The sequence below is a fragment of the Bison bison genome, unplaced genomic scaffold, assembly GCF_000754665.1.
Source record: "Bison bison bison isolate TAMUID 2011002044 unplaced genomic scaffold, Bison_UMD1.0 scf7180017864331, whole genome shotgun sequence".
In the NCBI taxonomy this organism is placed as follows: Eukaryota; Metazoa; Chordata; class Mammalia; order Artiodactyla; family Bovidae; genus Bison; species Bison bison.
In genome coordinates this window covers 8,199,147-8,222,545 of record NW_011494903.1, presented here as the reverse complement: position 1 = coordinate 8,222,545, position 23,399 = coordinate 8,199,147, and the positions used below count along the sequence as shown (strand labels likewise).

General features: G+C 44.3%; 1 protein-coding gene across 2 annotated transcripts in view; it reads right to left on the bottom strand.

Moving 5' to 3' along the window:
- Positions 1-1,730: 1,730 nt before the first annotated feature.
- SLC45A2 (solute carrier family 45, member 2) overlaps positions 1,731-23,399 on the bottom strand; it is a 37,507-nt gene continuing 15,838 nt past the window's right edge. The window contains exons 3-7 of one of the 2 annotated variants that reach the window (XM_010853828.1): positions 17,024-17,349; positions 12,619-12,762; positions 11,835-11,958; positions 6,332-6,537; positions 1,731-3,075 (exon numbers count right to left, since the gene is read on the bottom strand). In XM_010853828.1, coding sequence (XP_010852130.1) covers positions 2,851-3,075; positions 6,332-6,537; positions 11,835-11,958; positions 12,619-12,762; positions 17,024-17,349 — 1,025 coding nt within the window. In that variant the 3' untranslated portion in view covers positions 1,731-2,850. The remainder of the gene's footprint in view (positions 3,076-6,331; positions 6,538-11,834; positions 11,959-12,618; positions 12,763-17,023; positions 17,350-23,399) is intronic. The other variant, XM_010853829.1, reaches the window with a different exon arrangement.

The following is a 23,399-nucleotide window of genomic DNA, read 5'->3' as shown; positions in this document are numbered from 1 at the left end:
GTATCCTTGCCTAGAGAATCCCATGGACAGAGGAGCCTGGAGGGCTACAGTCCATGGGGTCACAAAGAGTTGGATACGACTGAAGCAACAGCACACGCGTGCGCGCGCACACACACACACACACACACACACACACACACACACACTGATGGAAGGCAGGGGGCCTGGATTGGACAGAAAATAAGTGCCACTGTGAACAGGAGGGAGGCAAGGCTCAGAGGTTGATCAATGGAGCCACAGCACACTGAGGTCTGAGAAGAAAGCTCAGCTCAGTCTGGAAAAAAATTAATCTGGAGAAAATGGGATAAACTGCAGGAACCCAGAGAACCTGGTGCTGAATGAGGAAGCTGTGTGTGTTCTGCAGGTGGCAAGTGTGGGCAGGGAAAGGAAGGAGTGACCACTTTGGTGTAAGGCTTGACCTCCTTCCTCTCCTGCCCCACCCTACACAACTAGAAGAGCTCAGATCCACAGGGGTACCCCAGAAATACCACCCCACACCCTAGCACTCCCCCTGCTACAACCCAAGAGCACAGAGATCAGGCTCTTAAAAGGGAGGCAACCAAGAGAACTGCAGCCTGGAGCCATCAGACCTGGGCAGCCAGGACCCCCACCCCGGGTCCCCTACTAGAGAGTGCTGCTCAATCCTCCACTCCCACCTGTACCCCTTCCCACATAGCAAGGAATCCATGGAGCTGCCTGGAGCCCTGCACCTCCACCCCCTAGGCTATGCTTTGGTGTGCAAGATGTCGAATTCCCCATCTAAATGGCTCTGAGTCTCTAAGGGCTTCGTGGGTCCTTTCCTTTTGAAGGTGGTAGACACCGCTGAGTCTGTGCACCCTTAGGTGTGAGGGGAGGCTGAGGGTGACTGTTTGCAGGTGTGATAAAGGGTGGGGAGTTGGGAAGGCTATGGACGTGCAGGTGTCAAGGTGCCCACAGGGGCCCTCACAGTGCTGGACTGGGATAAGGGTGGGAAAGGGACAGAGGGGCCTTCATCAGCGGTCTCTTCCCCAGGCCCTGCAAATGCAAACGTTAGGAGTGGACCTGCACCCCTCATTCCCCTGGAGGTTTTGTGAAAGGGAACCCAAAGAACCCCCAAGCACAGTTCTCCTTTGCAGTACCCCTTCCCCAAATGAGCCTACACTGCAGGCTCCTGGCCACGCTACCGAACCGTCCATTCTGCTATGCACCAGGAAGCCAGACAACAGCCAGAATCCCTGTGTCCTTGTTCTCAAAGCAGCTCATTTCGTGTCTCCAAATTCCCTTCCAGCATGGGAGGTCTCCATAATCTAGAAATTCATCTGAGGCAGCGATTACACAACCAGCTCTAAGATGAGGCAGGAGAAGGAACCATATAACATGTTTTAACTTGGAGAAACATGTGGGCAAATCATTCTGCACCACTCAGGCACATCTTGAATTATATAGAAAACACTTATGAAGGACAGGTGATGGGGAGATCTAGGCCTCAGGAAGCAGGACGGTGAGCCTTTAAAAAATAACGACGATGGTTGTCATGTATCAAGTGCAGACCAGCGGCCAGCCTCCAGGCTGAGTGCTGCTCTTATAGGAAACAGCAGAGCCCAAGTGCCTGCGTTCAAAGCCCAGCTCTGCCACTTCGGAGCTATGTAGCTTCAGATGAGAACTATAAACCTCTCTGCCTCTGTTTCCTCATCTAGAAAATGGAGATCAGTAGCAGCAGGTTCTCCCAAGATTGCTGTGTTAACATGGGTAAAATGCTGAGAATGGTGGTAAGCACTCTGTACGGCTTAGGTATTACAAATGGTCACCACTCTCTGCGGTAGGAAGTATTGGGTGGGTCGTAAAGTTCCCTCGGTTTTTTCCATAAGATGTTACAGAAATCTCAAACGAACTTTTTGGCTAACTCAATATTACCCCAAATGTACAGAGGAACAAGTGCAGCTTTTGAGGTTCTGTAGCTTGCTGGGGAGCAGCAACGCCAGGATCCCAAACCAGCCCAGCTCTAAAGCTCACGGTCTGTCTGTTAAACCATGTTGCCATCATGAACTTCAAGGGGTATGGCTGAGAAATGCTGCTTTACTTGGAGAAGAGAGGATCACAGGAGAAATGGGAGGCAGTTCTTTGAAAGGCTTCCATTGAGACTCCAGGGGCTGGAATAAAAGTGCAGGCTAGAGAGAAAGATTTTTACTATATCAACAAGATGAGCTGTTTCTAAGTGGGAAATCCTCTAGCATGAGATGTTCAAGCAGACTTGTAGGGATAGTATAAATTAACATGAATTAATTATGAGTGAGTTAAATATGAATTGAATATGAATGAATTAATACCTCAAATCACCAGCCTTATTTTGCATAATGATGCACTGGATGAAAAATATAACCTTCCTGTCTATATATGGACCCCTAGTTAAAAAATAAAAATTAAAAAATCACATCACAGGATAAATTCCAGCATCACAAGTGTGTGTTAGTTGGCGTCTCAGGTTTCATCAAGGCCTAAAATGCCCTGTGGAAAACAGACCCTGGCTCCCCATTCCACTGCAGTGACTTAGGGATAAAGTTGCAAGGAGGTGCTGTCACCATACTCGCCCTTTGCCACCAGCGAATGGAGGCATGACCCAGTCTGTCCTAAGACAAGTCATGCTTGAAATACTGAGACTGATGTGGACAGAGCTGGCTGGGAATAAGGGGTAGTTACGCACAGAGTCGGACACGACTGAAGCGACTTAGCAGCAGCAGCAGCAACTGCAGTTGAAGTCATAATACGTGGCATCCAAAGGGCAGATACAAAACACGCAGAGCTAGATAAAGACTGATTTCATGCTGCATGTGCCACTGTGTCTGAAAGTAGGGACCATGTCTCTTTATTGACCTAATCCACATATCTAACAAAGAGAGCCACAAAGCAACAGCCGATCAGCGCCACCGCAGAGGCCGTGATCACGACGACGACGACGCTGCCGGCCGTGTTGACCAGAAGGCCCAGGCCACCTCCAACCAGGATCTGAGCCAGCTGCACCATGCTTGTGAGGGCAGCGCAGTCCAGGCCCTGCCCTCTGCCGCTGCCATCCGGGCCCCCACCCAGGGCCCGTTGCTTCTGCAAGGCAAGAACAGGGACAGCATTTGATCTATGCCAACTGTTCCATAGGGCAGAGTCAGCAAGCAAACTTGTTCTTTAGAAAGCCAGATAACAGATACTTGCAGCTGTGGTTACAAACACATGACTCTGCTGTTGCAATGCCAACGTAGTCACAGCACACAAACATGTTCCAACACAACCTTAGGACCCTGCTATTTGATTCAAGCTCCACCCCCTGCCTTTCCCCTACCTGCCACAAAATCTTGAATATTAACTATGAGAGTTAAATGATTAAGAACACAAAATTCTCTCTTCCTAAGCATTCAATGGAGAAGGCAATGGCAACCCACTCCAATACTCTTGCCTGGAAAATCCCATGGACAGAGGAGCCTGGTGGGCTGCAGTCCATGGGGTCGCCAAGAGTCGGACACAACTGAGCGACTTCACTTTCACTTTTCATTTTCATGCATCGGAGAAGGAAATGGCAACCCACTCCAGTGTTCTTGCCTGGAGAATCCCAGGGATGGCGGAGCCTGGTGGGCTGCCGTCTATGGGGTCGCACAGAGTCGGACACGACTGAAACGACTTAGCAGCAAGCATTCAATAAATACAGTGGATTAGGAAAAATAATTTTCCCTTTTCATCCCTTCCTTAGAGTTGAAAGTTCAAACACTTTCAGGAGGATGTTGAATCACAGATATATGTTAGGTGAGGCAACATAAAAAAGCAATTCAACCTTTTAAAATAGGGTTGTTGTTTGGTTAGTAGATTAATGTTTAATTACTATTTGACATTTGGTCTGAATTGGCTGATAGCATTGCCATTTGTCAGGTATCATATACGTGCTAGGGCTTGAGCAAGGCTCTTTCACTTACGTTATTTCATTCATGCTTACCACCTTTCCAGAGGCACATGGTGACACCAGGGAAGCCCCTAAGTGTTAGCCCCTCAGTCATGTCTGGTTCTCTGCGACCCCATGGACTGCAGCCAGCCAGGCTCCTCTGTCCATGAGGATTCTCCAGGCAAGAATACTGGAGTGGGTAGCCATTCCCTTCTCCAGGGGATCTTCCTGACTCAGGGATTGAACCCCAGTAACCTTCATTGCAGGTAGACTTTTTTTTTTTTACCATCTGAGCCATCAGGGAGGCCCATATTATTATCGTTAACCTCATAATAACAATACTACTACTACCTACCATTTTTTGAGTCTTTGCAAGGTGCCAGGGGCATTATGATAAGCAGATTACCTATACTATCTCATTTCATTTAATTTTCCAACAATTCTATAAGGTGGGTGTATCATTCCCATTTGATTAGAAAACTAAGGCTCTATGAGTCTGAATGATAATTCCTACACTATTAAATTTAAAAAAATCATTGTGCAGGAAAATGCATAGTATCCTTTGAATAAGAAAAGGAAAATGAGAAAATGCAATTTGTAATTGCTAGATTTTCATTCAAAAATACTAGAAAGACAGACAAAAATCTGAAGAAAATGGTTACCTGTAGGGGCCTGGGGTAGGGGGTTGGGGAAATAGGGAAAGCGTGAAGGGTGAGGTAGGCAGGTGCCATTTGATTCACGCGTGCACATCATTGTGGCTGCTGAACCATGTCATTGTAGTTCCCATCTAAAAGTGAACTCATTTGGAGTGACACTTAGTAAATAAATGGAGAAGATCTCTGGGCTTCCCTGGTGATGAAGATAGTAAAGAATCCGCCTATAATGCAACAGACCCAGGTTCGATCCCTGAGTCAGGAAGATCCCCTGGAAAAGGGAATGGCAACCCACTCCAGTATTCCTGCCTGGAGAATTCCATGGACAGAGAAGTCTGGCGGGCTACAGTTCATGGGGTCACAAAGAACTGGATACAACTGAATGACTATTTTTTCCACTTTATGACTCCCCAGTGTCCCATAGCTGCCAAATGGGGGAGGGACGATTTGAATCCAGGTTCTTCTGAGTCCATAGCCTCTGTGTTTGGGGCCTGCTGCTGCTGCTGCTGCTGCTGCTAAGTCGCTTCAGTTGTGTCCGACTCTGCAACCCGTAGACGGTAGCCCACCAGGCTCCACCGTCACCGGGATTCTCCAGGCAAGAACACTGGAGTGGGTTGCCATTTCCCTCTCCAATTCATGAAAGTGAAAAGTGAAAGTGAAGTCGCTCAGTCGTGTCCAACCCTCAGCAACCCCATGGACTGCAGCCTACCAGGCTCCTCCATCCATGGGATTTTCCAGGCAAGAGTACTGGAGTGGGTTCCCATTGCCTTCTCCAGTGTTTGGGGCCTAGTATCATACAACTCTGTCTTGGAGGGGCGGTTCTCAATGCCAGCTGTATCTCTAGCAGCTAAGTGCCTACCATGCATTGAAACATTAGTGACAATGTCTCCCAGGGGTAAGGACAGCTACAACTCTTGTTTAAAGGTTTTAACACCTAGTGCAACCCTGCCCCACTGCGCTTGCCAGATCAAATGATAAAAAAGAAGGCCAGTGTTCTAGTCACATGGACATGCGTTCAGCGTTTTTGCAGTTTCCTGCTGGGATGAATAAGCTAATTGTTCTCTTTAGCTTTTACATTTGGGGAAATGTAAGCCTATTTTCAGGGGGACAGTTGCATATTTTGATAAGAAAAGGTGGTAATTTTAGAGCAGAAATTCCCAACCTAATGCTTTTTTAGGGCCACGTGGTGTCTTGCCCTCTGGCTTGAATTCCCAGATGGAAACGGAGATGGGGCGGGCCTCCCTTGAGGCAGCTAGAGAGTTAACCAGCTGCCACCAGCTTTCCTCCCTGCACACAGGGCGTGACTTACTAAAACCCCATTTCCAAGGAAAATATTGCTCAACCAGTAACTCCCAGAAATGGCACCGAGCCTCTGTAGTGGTTGAGGGCCAGGGCCCTCGCTGTGGCACCCAGAAATGACTGCAGGTGCATGGCACATGTCAGAAGCCCAAAGTTTCCGCTGCTTTGTCTCTGTGTGATTGTGGGCTGGCTTCTCAGCATTACCAACCCTCCCTTTTCCAATCTGACAAGTGGGAGTAATGGTGCCTGTCTGACTGCTCCCAAGTGCACTGGGCTTCAGAGTAAGGAGGAGAGGGTGGGCTGGGAACGTGGTCATGCCTTGGCCAGGCCATCGTAGCATCTGGCTGGACATTTTAGTGATGCAGTTTCAAGAACCCATATTTTCCAGCTCTGCTCTACACTTTCCCAAGTACCCCCCCCACCTCCCCCACCTTCCCAGGGGGCTCCAGATGTCACTCAGCACTGGGGTTGGACCACAAACCTGCTCCTCATGGTGATACACAGCGATGAGGGTAAAGGGTACTGTGTACAGGGTGCTGGACATCACGCCAAACAAGGTGCACATGGCCAGGGTGGAGTAGACATTCGGGAAGAGCCCGATGAATCCTGTTCCCAGGCCAAACAGCAAATACCCCATAAAGTACAGACCCTTTAATCCGATGCAGGGAACCAACACTTTCTGAAAGTCTGTGGGGAGAAGAGAGGGAGAAATTATAGCTGGCAGTGCCTCACAATGTCTCATAATTTCAGACAACCTTTGCTTTTGAAGATTCACTTTTGTTTTTTTAAATCTTCCCTTTGATATTGAGTCAGGAACAAAAGAACCCCCTTATCTATGCTTGAAAACAGCTGGTTTTGGGAATCAGTTTTGAATCCTTTGCATAAAGGAGAGCTGGAGATTGCTTTCCTGGGTTGATTTTCTTTTCTACAGGGAAGGACCAGGTACTGCGTAGTGGGCAGTTGTATATAGCCACAAGATGCAGAAGAGATGATTGAAAACCCACCTTTGTTATGGGACCCTGGGGCTGTAGGACATGCGAGAAAAGTGCAGTTCTTTCTAATTCACAGGGATCTATCCCAGCAGGACCAAAATGACAATCCAGGTCTATCTTGACCCAAAGTCAGGTTGGAGGAAATGAGCATAACCAGAGTTTATGGAATAAGCTGAGACATTGAGTTTTTCTGCCCCACCCGAATGCTGTCTCCACAACCTGAGAAGCAGGTAAAGAAGGTACGTCATCTGCCGACACTGGCCCTGACATACCAGCCCTTCCTGGTCCGGTCAGGGGACCCTGCTGTGCCAGGCACCTCCCCATCGCTGGCACCCTCACACTCTGGACAAGCTCTGTAACTTCTCCAAAGCCTCAGCTTCTTGATCAGAAAAATGGAACTAGTAAAATCCTTGCTGGCGGTTGTTACTAGGATCAAATGAAGTAAAATAGCTGTGAAATCCCCCAGCCGAATGCCAAGCACACAGAAGACATCAAGTTAACATGGATTATCATAATTTCAAAAACACAGACTTTGCTTAATATGGTTGACTTTTCACTGGGGTCTCCTTGAAGCAGGTAAACTTGGCTTGCTCATAAAAGACTTATGGTACAGCTCATTCTTTAAAACTGAAAATTTTGCTTTAAAATATTTTCCTGTTTTTCACCACAGTAGGGAAAATCCCTAAGAACGTTTTATCTTCCTTTTTTAATCATTTATTTTAATCCATAGTTTTATCTTTCCTCTACCCCATGCTTCTAGAACAAATGAATCCAGGAGATAGATACATGATAGAAGCTAGAAATGTGCCTACTTAAGAGTGAAATTTCCCATGTCTATTGAAATAATTATTAGATTTACATTGCATAGACAAGAAACCTCATCTGTATTCCATTTGTATTATTGTTATATCAATTATGCATTAAATATGTGAAGAGAAAGTCGTTTAGTCATGTCTGACTCTTTGCGACCCCATGGACTATACAGTCCATGGAATTCTCCAGGCCAGAATACTAGAGTGGGTGGCCTTTCCCTTCTCCAGGGGATCTTCCCAATCCAGGAATCGAACCCAGGCTTCCCTCATTGCAGGTGGATTCTTTACCAGCTGACCCACAAGAGATGCCCAAGAATACAGGAGTGGTAGGCCACCCCTTCTCCAGTGAATCTTCCCAACCCAGGAGTTGAACCAGGGTCTCCTGCATTGCAGGCGAATTAAATTTGTATCTATTATGTATTACATTGGTATCAATTTGGAATTCTGAAATGTTAAAGGAACAACATTGCTTCCTCTATTAAATTCATGCCATGCTTGGAGGGGTGTTGTCAAGGCTGAGAATAGAAGCAGTGTAAATCTAGTTTGCTTAACGATTGCATTTATGCAGAAAGTGCAATATAAGTTGTCTCAGTACCTGAAAGATACCATCAGTATTATTTAGGTAAATGCTCTCACCAAGTAGATGGGCCAACCAGAAAGAAGGCAAAAGGTGATAAAAAGATATTTGGAAACACAACTAACTTCACTATAAAGACTGAAAATCTGGCAAAGAATGCTTTATTTATGAAGCGAAATCAGTAACTGTCAGCCAAGTTGACTTGCCCTCTGCTGTGTCTGATACTAAGTAACATTGTGCCTCTCCTTAGGGTTGGAGAGAAATGACTGATTAAGGCCCCAGCTTTGAATAGTAGTCTATGCTATGAACAATTGGCTATATTTCAGTACTCAGTGTGACTATACTCATCAATCTAAGTGTACCTGCTGTGTAAAAGGAGCTTTAAAACAGTCCTTTATCGCCATCCCCCATCTCTTACCTCAGCAGCCAGATTGCCCTACCAAAGTCCCTCTGGATAGACATTTTGGGTCGTCAACCTGGTGTTATGTGATGAGTCCAAAATACAGGGTTATCTAGTGTACTCTGGAATTGCGGCAAATGATCGATTCTGCCCAGAGTGGATTGGAGTGCAGAGGGAAAGACTTGAGAGATGGCACAAACAGGGGCATTTTGGAGTTGGGTCTGGCTGGGTAGGGAGGGAGAAACAGCAGCTTAGGCGGAAGAAACCAAATATAAATACACAGACATGAGACCGGCTGGGAAGTGGGTCATTGGGAGAGTTCCTGCTTGGGAGTGACTGAGGTCCAAGAATGAGCCAGGCCAGACAGTGAGTCCTGGAGCACCAAGGTCAGGACCTCCACTCTATCTTATGGGAGCCCCTGAAGATCTTTAGGCAGGGCTTAAAGGTTGGTATTTTATAGAGAATATTTTAGTTCTAACTCACTGTCTTAGGAATATCACAGGTTTATACATTAATATAACTTTCAAAAACTATTAAAATAGGAGGGATTCTTGTATAGAGAGATTTTAAGTAGAAAGGTTCTAAAAAATAACATGCTCTTGAATTTTCAAAAGCCGTGAAATTCATGTAGGAGCTCAACGTAGATAATGGAAGAGTCCCTGGGAGGGATTCTTTGAGGAGAACAAGTTAAAATTGACATAAAATTAAAAGGCTAATGACTTTTAGAAAAATATTTTCTTCTTAAAAGAATGAGGATGGTAGTAAATAGTTGCCCTACATCTTGAAAGCACAAAGTGGATGGATAAGTTATTAAATCCTTTCAGTCTAATGCTCCCTGATTGTCCTCCTGCAAGTTTTTTTTTTTTTCCCTTCTTCTTAATTTGTATACTCTGGACCCAAGGATCAAACCTGTGTCTCTGACTTCTGCACTCGCAGGCGAGTTCATTACCATTAATGCCATCTGGGAAGCCCAAGGTGGGCAAAGGGCTTCCCTGGTGGCTCAGTGGTAAAGAACCTGCCTGACAATGCAGGAGATGCAGGTTCAATCACTGGGTTGGGAAGATCCCCTGGAGAAGGAAATGGCAACCCACTCCAGTTTTCTTTGCCATGGGCAGAGGAACCTGGCTGCAGTCCAAGGAGTTGTAGAGTCAGACATGGCTCAGCAACTGAACAACAAGGGGAAGAAAGGGTTTTGCTAAGGAAACGTAAGCTTCAAGCCACCACTATTTGGTTACCATAAATTTTAAAATAATGAATTCTATGGTTTTATGATTATGAAACACAAGCTGGAATCAAGATTGCCGGGAGAAATATCAATAACCTTAGATATGCAGATGACACCACCCTTATGGCAGAAAGTGAAGAGGAACTAAAAAGCCTCTTGATGAAAGTGAAAGTGAAAAAGTTGGCTTAAAGCTCAACATTCAGAAAATGAAGATCATGGCATCCGGCCCCATCACTTCACGGGAAATAGATGGGGAAACAGTGGAAACAGTGTCAGACTTTATTTTTCTGGGCTCCAAAATCACTGCAGATGGTGAATGCAGCCATGAAATTAAAAGATGCTTACTCCTTGGAAGGAAAGTTATGACCAACCTAGATAGCATATTCAAAAGCAGAGACATTACTTTGCCAACAAAGGCCTGTCTAGTCAAGGCTATGGTTTTTCCTGTGGTCATGTATGGATGTGAGAGTTGGACTGTGAAGAAGGCTGAGAGCCAAAGAATTGATGCTTTTGAACTGTGGTGTTGGAGAAGACTCTTGAGAGTCCCTTGGACTGCAAGGAGATCCAACCAGTCCATTCTGAAGGAGATCAGCCCTGGGATTTCTTTGGAAGGAATGATGCTAAAGCTGAAACTCCAGTACTTTGGCTACTTCATGCGAAGAGTTGACTCATTGGAAAAGACTCTGATGCTGGGAGGGATTGGGGGCAGGAGGAGAAGGGGATGACAGAGGATGAGATGGCTGGATGGCATCACTGACTCGATGGACGTGAGTCTGAGTGAACTCTGGGAGTTGGTGTTGGACAGGGAGGCCTGGCGTGCTGCGATGCATGGGGTCACAAAGAGTCGGACACGACTGAGCGACTGATCTGATCTGATCTGATGATTATGGGGTTCATGGATATGCTTATATTAGGTCCCCTTTCCCCACTTGGGCTATACTTTAAAGAGATTTTCTTGACCTCAAAACAGGTTTTTAGCTGTGTTTTAGCTGGGCAAAGGGCTAAATGCCAGGCTAGGGGACATTGTGTACATTCACTTTCCTCCCCAACAAGAAGCACACTTCAGTGACAGAATGATGCCCCTGGGAATGGTACCACGGATTGTCCTCCATTGCCTCCCCTGCTTCCACCTGGGCCATAACCCTGCTGTCCCCTGGGCCTGTCCAAAGTCTGGACCTCTGCCCTGCGCATCAGCTATTTTTCCCACAATACTGAAGAAGCTTCCAAATTTCCATTCCAAATGAGGGACCTGCATACATTTTAAAGGCCTGAGTTTTCATTTAACTCAATGTGTACAGCACTTGGAGATTTCCATACAAATTAGCAAGCACAAAATGAGCCTGTGTGATGCCCTAAAGTTAGAGGACATCCATTTGGACATAGTTAAATCCAATCCCAGAAATCCCTTTGAATACAGTGTCCCCATAGATAAATTTAGCCAAGGTTGGGGGTGGGTGGGTGAAGTTAATAGACCCCATGGAAAGCTGATGCCTGAGAAGAAAAGCTGTCCTTCTCAATCTAGAAGAGGGCTCCTATAACATACCACCCTACTGATCGGAGCTAAGGTTATGTTACTTTTGTCACCTATCATATTAACCATCCCTCCCATTTTCTGTCTAGATTAATAAGTGTACTTATGAAACCTCATGGTGATCTCACTGCAGCAGAACCCAGACCTGCTGTTAATCAGTCATCTTGGCTGTGATGATCCTTCACGCATCCAATACTTTACCATGTTGTTTCCAAGGTTTCCTCTTATTTCCCAAAATATCTTGATCAGGAGCCCCCTGATTCCAAGTACAAAGTAATTGCTGTGGAGAATTGTACCCAGGATTCACTGGGAAAAGGCTACTTGATGAAGTCTCTTCTAAGGGAAAAGGGTTTTCCTGATCTCCATATATTTACCAAAAATAAAGTCCAAGATTCTGCTAGACCAGAGCCCTTAGAAGACACTCTCAAGAGGAGGAGGCTTACTTACAAGAATAAAGTGAGGAGAACATAGAGTTGATGCACAAGCCCCAGCATCCAACCTCGACCCCTCTTTGGTAGATGAGGAACTCTGTGGAGTTGTGGGCACCGTAGGGATCCCCGTGGTACACGATCTGCAAGAGAGATTTGGGGCTGCTGAGTTCCCAGTGCAGGTTGGTAAGGACCCCTTCTCATGTGCTCTGTGTCTCTTCCCCTTGCTGGGGGCACAGACCTCAGGGTGTCTGTGTCACCCTTTCATCCTTTCACACCTCCACTCAAGGACACTCAGGACGACTTAATGCCTACTGCCTGCAATCTAAACATCCTTCACATGTTGAACATCCCTCCTCCTGTCTAACATCTGGCTCCACCTGGCTTAGGCAACCCTGTCACCCCTATTCTGGTACAGCCAACAGGCTTCAGACTCATCTCCACATATGCCAGTCCTATCTCCAACTGGAATGTTTCCTTCCTGTCCCCTCCCTCTCCAATTCCTACTCACCCTTCAAGACGCAAATCACACTGCCCCTCCTTTATTAAGCCTGCTGTGACCACTACCGCTCACCTCAAATTTTCCTTACTTGTTGTATTTGATCGAGTACTGGTCCCATAGTGTCTTCTAACTGTTCAGGGTGTAGAAACTTCCCTCTGGAACTTGTTTATAAGCCAGCTCCCTGAAGGTACTCTCTCTTCTGCTCTTACTGTGCCCATCCTAGAGGTGCTCAGAAGCTCCATAGGTGCTGATGGAGCGATCGGTGTGTGAGACAAAGAGCGTGTGCAGACAAGTCTGTTACCTGGCCCATGAAGTCTGTGAAGAAGAGCATGTTGGACAGGAAGGCAGTCCATCCAATGAGGTGGCTGATGCAAAGGCAGCGGTAATGAGGGGGCATGCTCCTCAATGCCCTCAGCAGTGACCTCAAGGTCATTGTCCTCTGAGTCTGGAATAAAACACCAAACAGGTGTGACATTCAGTGTAGACACACAGCCCACTGTGGGATCTATTAGTAGTCCATCACACAAGGTCACACCATTTGGGCATGGCACCATGATTTCCATGGAGTGTTCTCATAGGAGGTGTTTTGTTATGTATGTGCAGATACTTCACAGCTTCAGGCCTATATCAGGGCTTTAAGGACATAAGAGCGAAGGGACTAGAAATAGACTTGCTTTAAGCCAAGATGTAAGAGCCACCCATCAAACCTCCTGTCTTTGAATGACAGAACCACTGTATAAGGATAAAGCTCATGGATTTAAGTGAGGCCCTAGATGGTTATAATTCTTAGATCTCTTGATTCTTAAAATCTGGTCATCCAAATTCCAAGATGGCCTCTATACTCTCTGTCTTCATGATTCTGTTCTATTCTATGGCAAAAGGATTTTGCAGAAGTAACTAAGGTTACTAACCAGTTGGCTTCAAGTTAATGAACAGGGAGATTATCTGGGTGACCCTAATGAAATCATATCAACCGTTTAAAAAGCATAGGTTTCTCTCTGGCTGGGAGCAGAAGGGGAAGCCAGAAAGTCTCAAAGCACAAGAATTGCTGGGGTTTGAAGGTAAAGTGGGCTACAGGGGAGAACTTCAGTGTGACCTCCAGGAAGTGACTGATCCCTGGCCATCAATTAGCAAGAAAACAAGGACCTCGACAACCACAAGAAGCTGGCTTCTACCTGCATGAGCTCGAAGCTGATTCTTCCCCATTCAAACCTCTGGATGAGAAGGCAGCTACACCAACACCTTGATTTCAGCCTTGTGAGACCCTGAGCAGAGCACTTGACTGAGCCCACCCAGACTTCTGACCTACAGAACTCTGAGATAATAAATGCATGTGGCTTTAAGCTGCTAAATCCGTGGTAGTTTGTTATGCTGCAGTAGAAAATTACTACATCGAGCCAATCAGCTCCCTGCTCTGGGTCAGGTACCTCCTCCTGGTATATTTCTCTGGATCCTGCCATCAGTCAACATGTGTAAATGAGCCCTAAGTCTAGTCAGAAGTGAGAACATTGTAGATCATACACATATGCACAAAACTAGACACATGTAAGATGAATACATATGCCCCCTAATTCTTTAACCTAGACTTGAATTATGTTAAAACCAGAGGCTGTAATTTATTGGTGTCAGTAGCTTTGAGAGAATGAAAAAAATTGAACTATTAACACAACTGTTTTGAAGTAAAAGAAACAGCTTTTAATAGCTTGTCATATGAGAGAAGAAAAATATCTCGGGAATATTAAGAAATCAGCTGCCCTGAAGACACTGAGACAGAAAACATTAACCATGGTAGGGTGATGGGTCTTTCTTTCTGTCTGATTTCTATTTGTCCTGAATCTTGACATAATAAAATTGGATCTTAGCTAGTTTATTTACAAGATAGTCTCCCAAGATTTTTCCATTTTAACTATAAGAGAAAATTGTTTTATAACTCTTAATCTTCTATGATAATGCTTTTTACTTCTTTGATGCAGGAAATTATATTCACTCATTGTAGGGTTGTTGTACAAGTTGAGTTTTTATTTCGTGGATTTTATAGTATTTAACCTAATGACCATGACTCCACTGACTTTTTCTACTTACTCAGTATTTTTAAAAAAATACATAGACATTACTATGGAGTAAAGAAAAAAATATTTTCTGCATGTAGCACATGGTATTTGTCTAAATAAATGGTGACCATAGCAGAAATCCAACGTAGAACTATTACTTTTTCCCTTGACTACAGGAAGAAACAATTAATGATATAGACTGAGGAATAACAGCCTGATTTTCATATCTCAGACCACGTGATTCATCTTTAATTTCTTTCCCTTCTTTCCAAAAATTCAAAAATTTAAAAAGTGAATTTGACCAGCCTCATTTCAAATATTAATTTATGCTTTGGCCTTATATATAATTTCAGCCTGTTTTCATTGTTAACCTAATTTTTTCCTTTCTCCCCAAAATAAATAAAAGCTTCAAAATTATGCCTTTCTGTAAAAGCTGTGAATATAAATACTCAGTCTTTCTGGATATTTTAACTCAGAATGAAAATTCAGCTAGCATCTTATTCACTGACTCATCAGTTCCCTTAGTAAAGCCCTTGCGATGATTTTGAGCTGTTGGGAGTTGTTTTACTGCATGCATTTGTCAACTGGAGATTGGGTCATGATGGATCTATAAATGAAAAATGAACAGAGCCATGAGGGGGAGACAGAACTGCACAAAAGTACCCTCGGAAGGAGACTAAATGTTGAGCAACTGATGGTGGGGAGGAAATAGAGATGGATTTTTATGGTATGCAGTTTGAACAATGAAATAATTCAGGCCTCTTGACATTAAAAAAAAAAAAAAATCCCAGTTCTCAAATTGCACAGCCACCCTCATTTTGGAAAGTAATGACTTTGACAAACAAGAATGTTAGGACCTGACACTGTGGAGATGCCCACTATTCAGCTGGAAGTTCCCGAGATGCACTATTGGAATAGCAGTCAGGTACTTGACTTTGAGCCTAAGATATATTATTCTTTTTTTTTCCCCTATGTAATAGAAGCATTCAGAGCCTACAGTGTTGTGCATGTGGCATATGCTGATACAAGTTAATTGTATTTGATGCATTTCTTCTCCTAATGGTGTAGAGGGTTTTATGCCTTTCAAAAGACTTCCACACACTTGATTTCATTCAGTCATCACAACAGCCTCGGGGCAGACTGAGACAGCCTCTGTTGGGTGACTCTTTGAGAGCCAGTCAACGCAAAGAGGGCAAAGAGGCAGTCATAATCCATCGTATCTACTTATCTTAAGTAAACTCTGTCTGGTTTTATTCCTTTAACCCTGACATTATTTTTTCTTTATTTTCAAAGTAATACGTGTCTATTACAGAAATGCTGAATACACTGAAGGGTTTAGAAAAGAAAATAAAGACCACCTGTTAGCCCACCACACAAAGAAAATAATTTCAATGAGCATTTTGGGTGTATATCTTTTCTGTTTTTTTCTCTGTGTCTGCATAGCTTTTCCCACAATCTCCATTGTGGAAAATTCTTCGCAGTTAAACACTTGGTTCTGCAAATGACCTCTGACATCCTTGGCATCTCCATGATCGAATAAAGAGCATGGTTGTCTAATGGTGAGGTGATCTAGTCACACCACATATCCTAGAACTGCCCTCTGAACCTGCAACAGTGTTACCACCTCCAGGGCTTCCCCTTCTCCCTGAAGCCTACCAGGGCATCTACCATCCAAATGGGTCACTGTATGTGCCATTGATCTGTTTAAATATATGCACATCACCCATAATTACATATTCTTTGTGGGCAGAGAATATATGTTTTTTCATCTCAACCCATTGGCCACTGTTTCCTTTAATTCCACCTTAAAATGTTTTGTCACTCAGGGCATGATAAGGATGCTGTCTTTTTGGAATTTCATGGTTAAACAGTTGTTCATCTGTAAATATCCTTTATGGCAAATTTTCAATCCTCTCTTCTCTCAGGGAATGGGAAAAAACATTCATTTTGTATATATGTGTGTGTGTTCTATCTGATATGTCTTAAATAAAGCTTCAAAAACACACACATCTAATGATCAAATGGCTTCCATTGTGTAGCTATTCCATGAATCCCATGCTGCTGCCTTGCAGAACCACAGAGCAAGGGGGCTCCATCCTACCCGATACCAGCAGGGAGTATAAATGTTTTCCCACAGGCAGTCTGGAGCCCCAAGGTCTCAGCAGGTCTATGGAGGCCTAGATTCTCCTATTTTCTCTATTCACTGTATGATCAAAATAAAATGAAGGCTCCATCCCAATAGCCTCTTAGTTCCTCCAGTTGCCAACTGGGGATGCTGTTATTTGGAATAACAAATTTATAATCCTAATTTAGCCTGAGGATGGATAATTCCAGGCTTATCTTATGGCCTAACATTTTACAGTCAGCTTCATCTTCCCTGATTTGATGGTCTGCAAAGAGTCAGAGGCAGAAGGACAAGAGGGAAATGCACACATTTTTCTATTAGGTGCAAAGTTTTAATTCCAAGGGATAATAGCTAATGGGCATTTGCAGATTCAATTGGTAGATTCACAAAATTTCAATTTGAGGATAACAAAACTCTTTACATCAAATAATCAAGCAAAACAAAGACAAGGATCAATGTTAAAAGAATGAACACAAGGAAAGAACAAGAGTATTTTTCCTGAGTAAATAAAAAGGAACTTGCATCTTTACCTGTTCAGCAGGGTTTTTGGTTTTTCCTCCCTGCAGCACCAACTCTTGGTTTACATAACCATTTTTTACTTTCTCAATAGACCCATACTCGTACATTTTGTCTGATGACAAGGCAAGGTCCTGGGGGGCTTGCTGTGGGGGAATGTCCTTTGCAACATCTCTAAGTGGGGCTTCAGGGATACTGCACAGATGGATAATAAAACACAAAGTGAGCACCAGCGAGGAGAAGAAGAACATGACCTGGAATTCCGTGCCCAGCAGTCTTCCCATTTCCAAGTGGGCCCAGTCAATGGCACCCAAAAGGTAACCGAGAGCACCTCCCAAACCTGCAAAGAAAGAAGGAGCTGTATTAGCATTAATTAGAACTGTCTTCTCTCTCATCATGTGCAGGCCCTCTACTTCAGTGGGAAAGTTCCCTGAGGACAGCAGAGGTGGCCTGGTTATAACTGGAGAAGTAACACAGGGAGAGGCTAAGACACCTGGGCTGGATGTGTGGGTTCAAGGCCTGGCTCTAGTATACACTTGCTGTGAACTTGAACTTCCTCATTCATAATATGGGGATTATGATTTTTTTTAAAAAGTAACATGCTAGACACATAGTAAGCACTTAGTAAACATTGCCACCATCTGAAGTCCCATGATTTTCTAAACTATACTCTCAACATGGCTTAAGAACTAAAACTCCTGGCCCTAAGAGCCCTAGTTTCTGATTGCAATAAAATATAATTATTGCATTGTCATTGATCTATTAATAAGTTTCTTAGAGTGACACAAGTTTGCAAAGATCAAACAGCCTTGGAATCTCTCTTCTTTCCCCTATGACAAGTTAAAAGTGTGACTTGGGGGGATAAGTTAGGAGTTTGGGATTAACAGATACACACTACTACATATAAAAGAGATAAAAAAACAAGGACCTACTATATAGCACAGGGAACTATATTCAATATTTTGTAATAACCTATAATGAAAAAGAACCTGAAAAAGCCTCTGTATAACTGAACCCCTTTGCTGTATACCTGAAACATTGTAAATCAACTATACTTCAATAAAACAAAATAGAAAACAAAAGCTAAAGGTACTTGATACCAGTTGATAGCCACAGAAAAAATAAAAACAAAAATTTAAATATGAATTTAAAAATATTTATTTCTTTATTTGGCTATGCTATGTCTTAGTTTCAGCACTTGGGATCTTCAGTCTTCACTGTGGCATGCGGGTTCTTTAATTGCAGCATTTGAACTCTAGCTCTGGCCTGTGGGATCTCGTTCCTTCATCCAGGCCCCCTGCATTGGGAGGATGGAGTCTTAGCCACTGTACCACCAGGTAAATCCCTAAGTATGAATTTTTAAAAATCCTGTTATCCTGTTCCAGGATCCTGACCTGAAGTCTTTCTGGTGCTTGCCTTATCTGCTGTTGCTAAGTCACGTCAGTCATGTCCGACTCTGTGTGACCCCATAGACAGTAGCCCACCAGGCTCCCATCCCTGGGATTCTCCAGGCAAGAATACTGGAGTGGGTTGCCATTTCCTTCTCCAGTTCATGAAAGTGAAAAGTGAAAGTGAAGTTGCACAGTCGTGTCTGACTCTTCGAGACCCCATGGACTGTAGCCTACCAGGCTCCTCTGTCCATGGGATTTCCCAGGCAAGAGTACTGGAGTGGGGTGCCATTGCCTTCTCCGGTGCTTGCCTTATCTGCTTACACTTAAAGACAGTGTGATCTGAGGGACATTGAGAAGCGATTTCTCAAAAAGAATCCTGCCCTTACAGCCTAACATTTGAAATTCTGCCATTAGTGATTCATTCTTTGAGGTTCCTGTTTTAAAAAGCAAGTGCTCCTGGTACAGACAAGCTATTGCAGGTCTCAATATTGAAGCAGTAAGTGCTCCTCAGATGGTCTGCCTGGCCGTGGGCACCAGTGACATCCAAGAGTGCTGGGCTGCAGCAGGAGCATACCATGGGGTCGGAGGATGTCCAGGGGAGTAAGCAGAGGGATGCCAAACACATCTACCTACAACGAAGTGTAGGGCCGATCCTCCTGCAAATATCTTTAAACATCAACCTTCCATCCTGTCTTACCAAAGAGAAATATCTATCTACCTAGTCAGATCAGCTTTGTGTTTGTTTTTCTAAGGCAACGGTATCCCACTCCAGTACTCTTGCCTGGAAAATCCCACGGATAGAGGAGCCTGGTAGGCTGCAGTCCATGGGGTCGCTGGGAGTCGGACACGACTGAGCGACTTCACTTTCATGCATTGGAGAAGGAAATGGCAACCCACTCCAGTGTTCTTGCCTGGAGAATCCCAGGGACGGGGGAGCCTGGTGGGCTGCAGTCTATGGGGTCACACAGAGTTGGACACGACTGAAGCGACTTAGCAGCAGCAGCAGCAGCAGCAGTGAAGTCTCCATTTTATCTGCCAGGTAAAGACAACATCCTGGGACTTCCCTGGTGGTCCAGTGGCTAAGACTCCCCTCTCCCAGTGTAGGGAGCCTGGGTCCAATTCCTGGTCAGGGAACTAGAACCCACTTGCCACAACTAAGAATTTGCATGTTGCAGCTAAAAGATCCCACATGCTGCAAAGAAGATCGAAGATCCTTCAAGCCACAACTAAAACCTGGTGGAGCCAAATAAATAATTTTTTTAAAAAAACCTAAAAAATACAATATTCTCACAAATCAGAGAATTAAGGAATGAAACAGAGCTTAAGGAATTCTCTCTCAAACCTTAAACATTTAAACTTACCTAAACCCTGATCCCAGGAACACAAATCTGAATGCCAGGTAATATGAATCCTAATTTATCCAGAATGTTGGAAGAATGGATGATTCTAGTCACCTCACATTCTGTCTAATTGCAGTTTACCATAGAGAGTATTTACAGATGAACAAATGTTTAACCACTGAATTCCAAGCACATCATTGTCATGCTCTGAGTGACAAAGCATTTTAAGGCAGAATTATGGGGAACAGTGGCCAGTGGGTTACAATGAAAAAAACATATGTTCTCTGCTAACAAGGAATATGTAGTCTAGTTATGGGTGAGGTGCATGTATTTAAACAGATAAATGGTACATAGAGTGACCTGTTTGGATGGTAGGGGCCCTGGTAGGCTCCAGCAAGAAAGGGAAGCCCTGGAGGTGGTTACATTGTTGCTGGTTCAGGGGGCAGTTCTGGGACATGTGATGCGATGGATCACCATTAGACAGTGATGCTCTTTATTCAATCATGGAGATGCCAAGGATGTCTGTGCTGAGCCAAGCAGTCAACCAAACAAAATGTACTAAAAGCCTAGCTCTATTGGAGGGTCTGTCTAGACCAGAGTTTCTCAGTCCCAGCATGACTGACATTTTGGGGATGGATAGTACTTTGGCCACCTCATTCGAAGAGTTGACTCATTGGAAAAGACTCTGATGTTGGGAGGGATTGGGGGCAGAAGGAGAAGGGGATGACAGAGGATGAGATGATTGGATGGCATCACTGACTTGATGGACGTGAGTCTGAGTGAACTCCGGGAGTGGGTGATGGACAGGGAGGCCTGGCGTGCTGCGATTCATGGGGTTGCAAAGAGTCAGACATGACTGAGTGACTGAACTGAACTGAACTGAACTGAAGTCTTTGTTGGAGGCTGTTCTGTGCATTGTAGGATGTTTTGCAACATGTCTGGCCTCCTCCATGCGATGCCAGTACAACCTCTCCTCTAGTCAACAGACACAAATGTCTCCTGACATTGTCTAATGTCCCCCAGGGGGACAAATGGGCACCAACTGAGAACCCTTGTTCTTAATTGATCCTATGCAAAACGTATATATTTGTTTCTCAAAACTACCATTTGTGACTAGATCAATGGTTGTTATACTGCCATTAAGTTCTCCTATCATGTATGCCTCTTTTCTTCAAATTTACTTTTCCACTGAGCAGAGGAAATACAGAGCAGAAGATCCCTGCCCATTTGAAAGAACTGATGTAGGGTTCAGGATGGATTTTCAAAAAATTAAAAAAAAAAAAATGAAAGAACTGATGTGCGAAATAAACCTTCCACTGTGCAAATAGAATGTTGGTTTTATTTTATGAATATAAATATATGGATATAATCATAATGGTGGATTATATTAGATACTGACTTGAACACTTGACTGCTACAATTGGAGGGTTTCCTAGTCTAGCTTTATGTCTACCCACGTCATGTACTTCAATAAATATTTGAGTACTAAATTTATACAGAAAACCTCTACTAGCTTCTGGGGATATAAACATAAATAAGACACAGCACCTCCATCCTTTCCTCCCCAGAAGATAGTTCCAAGGAGAAGAAGCAGATAAACAAACAGCTGCTGCTGCTGCTGCTGCTAAGTCACTTCAGTCGTGTCCGACTCTGTGCGACCCCAGAGACGGCAGCCCACCAGGCTCCCCCATCCCTGGGATTCTCCAGGCAAGAACACTGGAGTGGGTTGCCATTTCCTTCTCCAATGCATGAAAGTGAAAAGTGAAAGTGAAGTCGCTCAGTTGTGCCCAAATCTTATCGACCCCATGGACTGCAGTCTACCAGGCTCCTCCATCCATGGGATTTTCCAGGCAAGAGTACTGGAGTGGGGTGCCATTGCCTTCTCCGAAACAAACAGCTACTTAAAAAAATAAAAACTGTAACAAATAGAGAACTGTGAGCTAGATATTCAAACAGAATAGAGGCGCTTTGATGAGTTTATTATTACTAATTATTATAGAATTCTTAATTAGCAATGAAGCTCCTAAGAGTTCACTAAATCAAGGAATCCAGAGATTTTAGAGGTGGAAGGATGTTTGCAGCTGGTCTAGTTGAATTAGATAAGAGAACTGCAGGCTGCAGTGGGTGACAGGAGAACACATAGAAGGGAGGGTTTATAATTATGCTGATTTCAATGCCCACTTGTGTGTTTTCTAACCATGTGACCTTGGGCACTTCTCTGAAAGTGGGCATAGTGATGCCTCCTTATATGGGTCTTGTAAGGGTTAATGTGACAATACATATAAAGCAATAGCACAGATAGCAGAAGAAGGAAGGAAGCAGGAAGCGTTGTCCCTCAGTCGTGTCTGACTCTTTGCGACCCTGTGGACTGTAGCTCACCAGGCTCCTCTGTCCATGGGATTCTCCAGACAAGAATACTGGAGTGGGTAGCCATGCCCTCCTCCAGGGGATCTTCCTGACCCAGGGATTGAACCCAGGTCTCCTGCATTGCAGGTCGATCCTTTACCATCTGAGCCACCAGGGAACCAGGTTTCAAATGGAGTGTGCTACTGACTTCCTACAGAAACCTTAATCCCAAAGCCTTGCTCAGAGGCAAGAGAAGCTGACAGCTGCCTGGAGCTGGCAGAAAGGACTTAGTCATTCTAGGTCCAGTGACTAGAATCAGGGAATCACACTGAGTACTAAGACTAAGTGTGGCCTATGGCAACTGTTGTGGAAAAAATAAGTATCTCAAAGCTGGAAAGAGCAAAAACTATTTAAAAGGGCCTTATTTCTTAAAAATCTCATTATAAAGCAGGGCTTCTTAAACGTTAATGTGCACGTGAATCACACGATGCCTCGTCATGATACAGGTTGTCTCAGTCTGTTCCAGCCGCTATAACAAATATGCCATAAACTTCATGACTTATAAATACCAGACACTTATTCTGACAGTTCTGGAGACTGGGGAATGCAAGATCAAGGTGCCAGCAGATGTGGTCTGGTGAGGACCTACTTCCTCATTGACAGCCATCTTCTAACTGTCATCACTAACTTGGCATAAGTGGCAAAGGAACTGGTTTGGGCAACTTTTCTAAGGGCACTAACTCCGTTCATGAGCCTTCATGACCTAATCACCTTCTAAAGGCTCCATCTTCTAACAGTATCACATTCAGTTCAGTTCAGTTCAGTTGCTCAGTCGTGTCTGACTCTTTGCGACCCCATGAACTGCAGCACGCCAGGCCTCCCTGTTCATCACCAACTCCTGGAGTTCACCCAAACCCATGTCCATTGAGTCGGTGATACCACCCAACCATCTCATCCTCTGTCGTCCCCTTCTCTTCCCGCCCTCAATCTTTCCCAGCATCAGGGTCTTTTCAAATGAGTCAGCTCTTCACATCAGGTAGCCAAAGTATTGGAGTTTCAGCTTCAGCATCAGTCCCTCCAATGAACACCCAAGACTGATCTCCTTTAGGATGGACTGGTTGGATCTCCTTGCAGTCCAAAGGACTTTCAAGAGTCTTCTCCAATACCACAGTTCAAAAGCATCAATTCTTCGGCACTCAGCTTTCTTTATAGTCCAACTCTCACATTCATGCATGACTACTGGAAAAACCATAGCCTTGACTAGACGGACTTTTGTTGGCAAAGTAATGTCTCTGCTTTTCAATATGCTATCT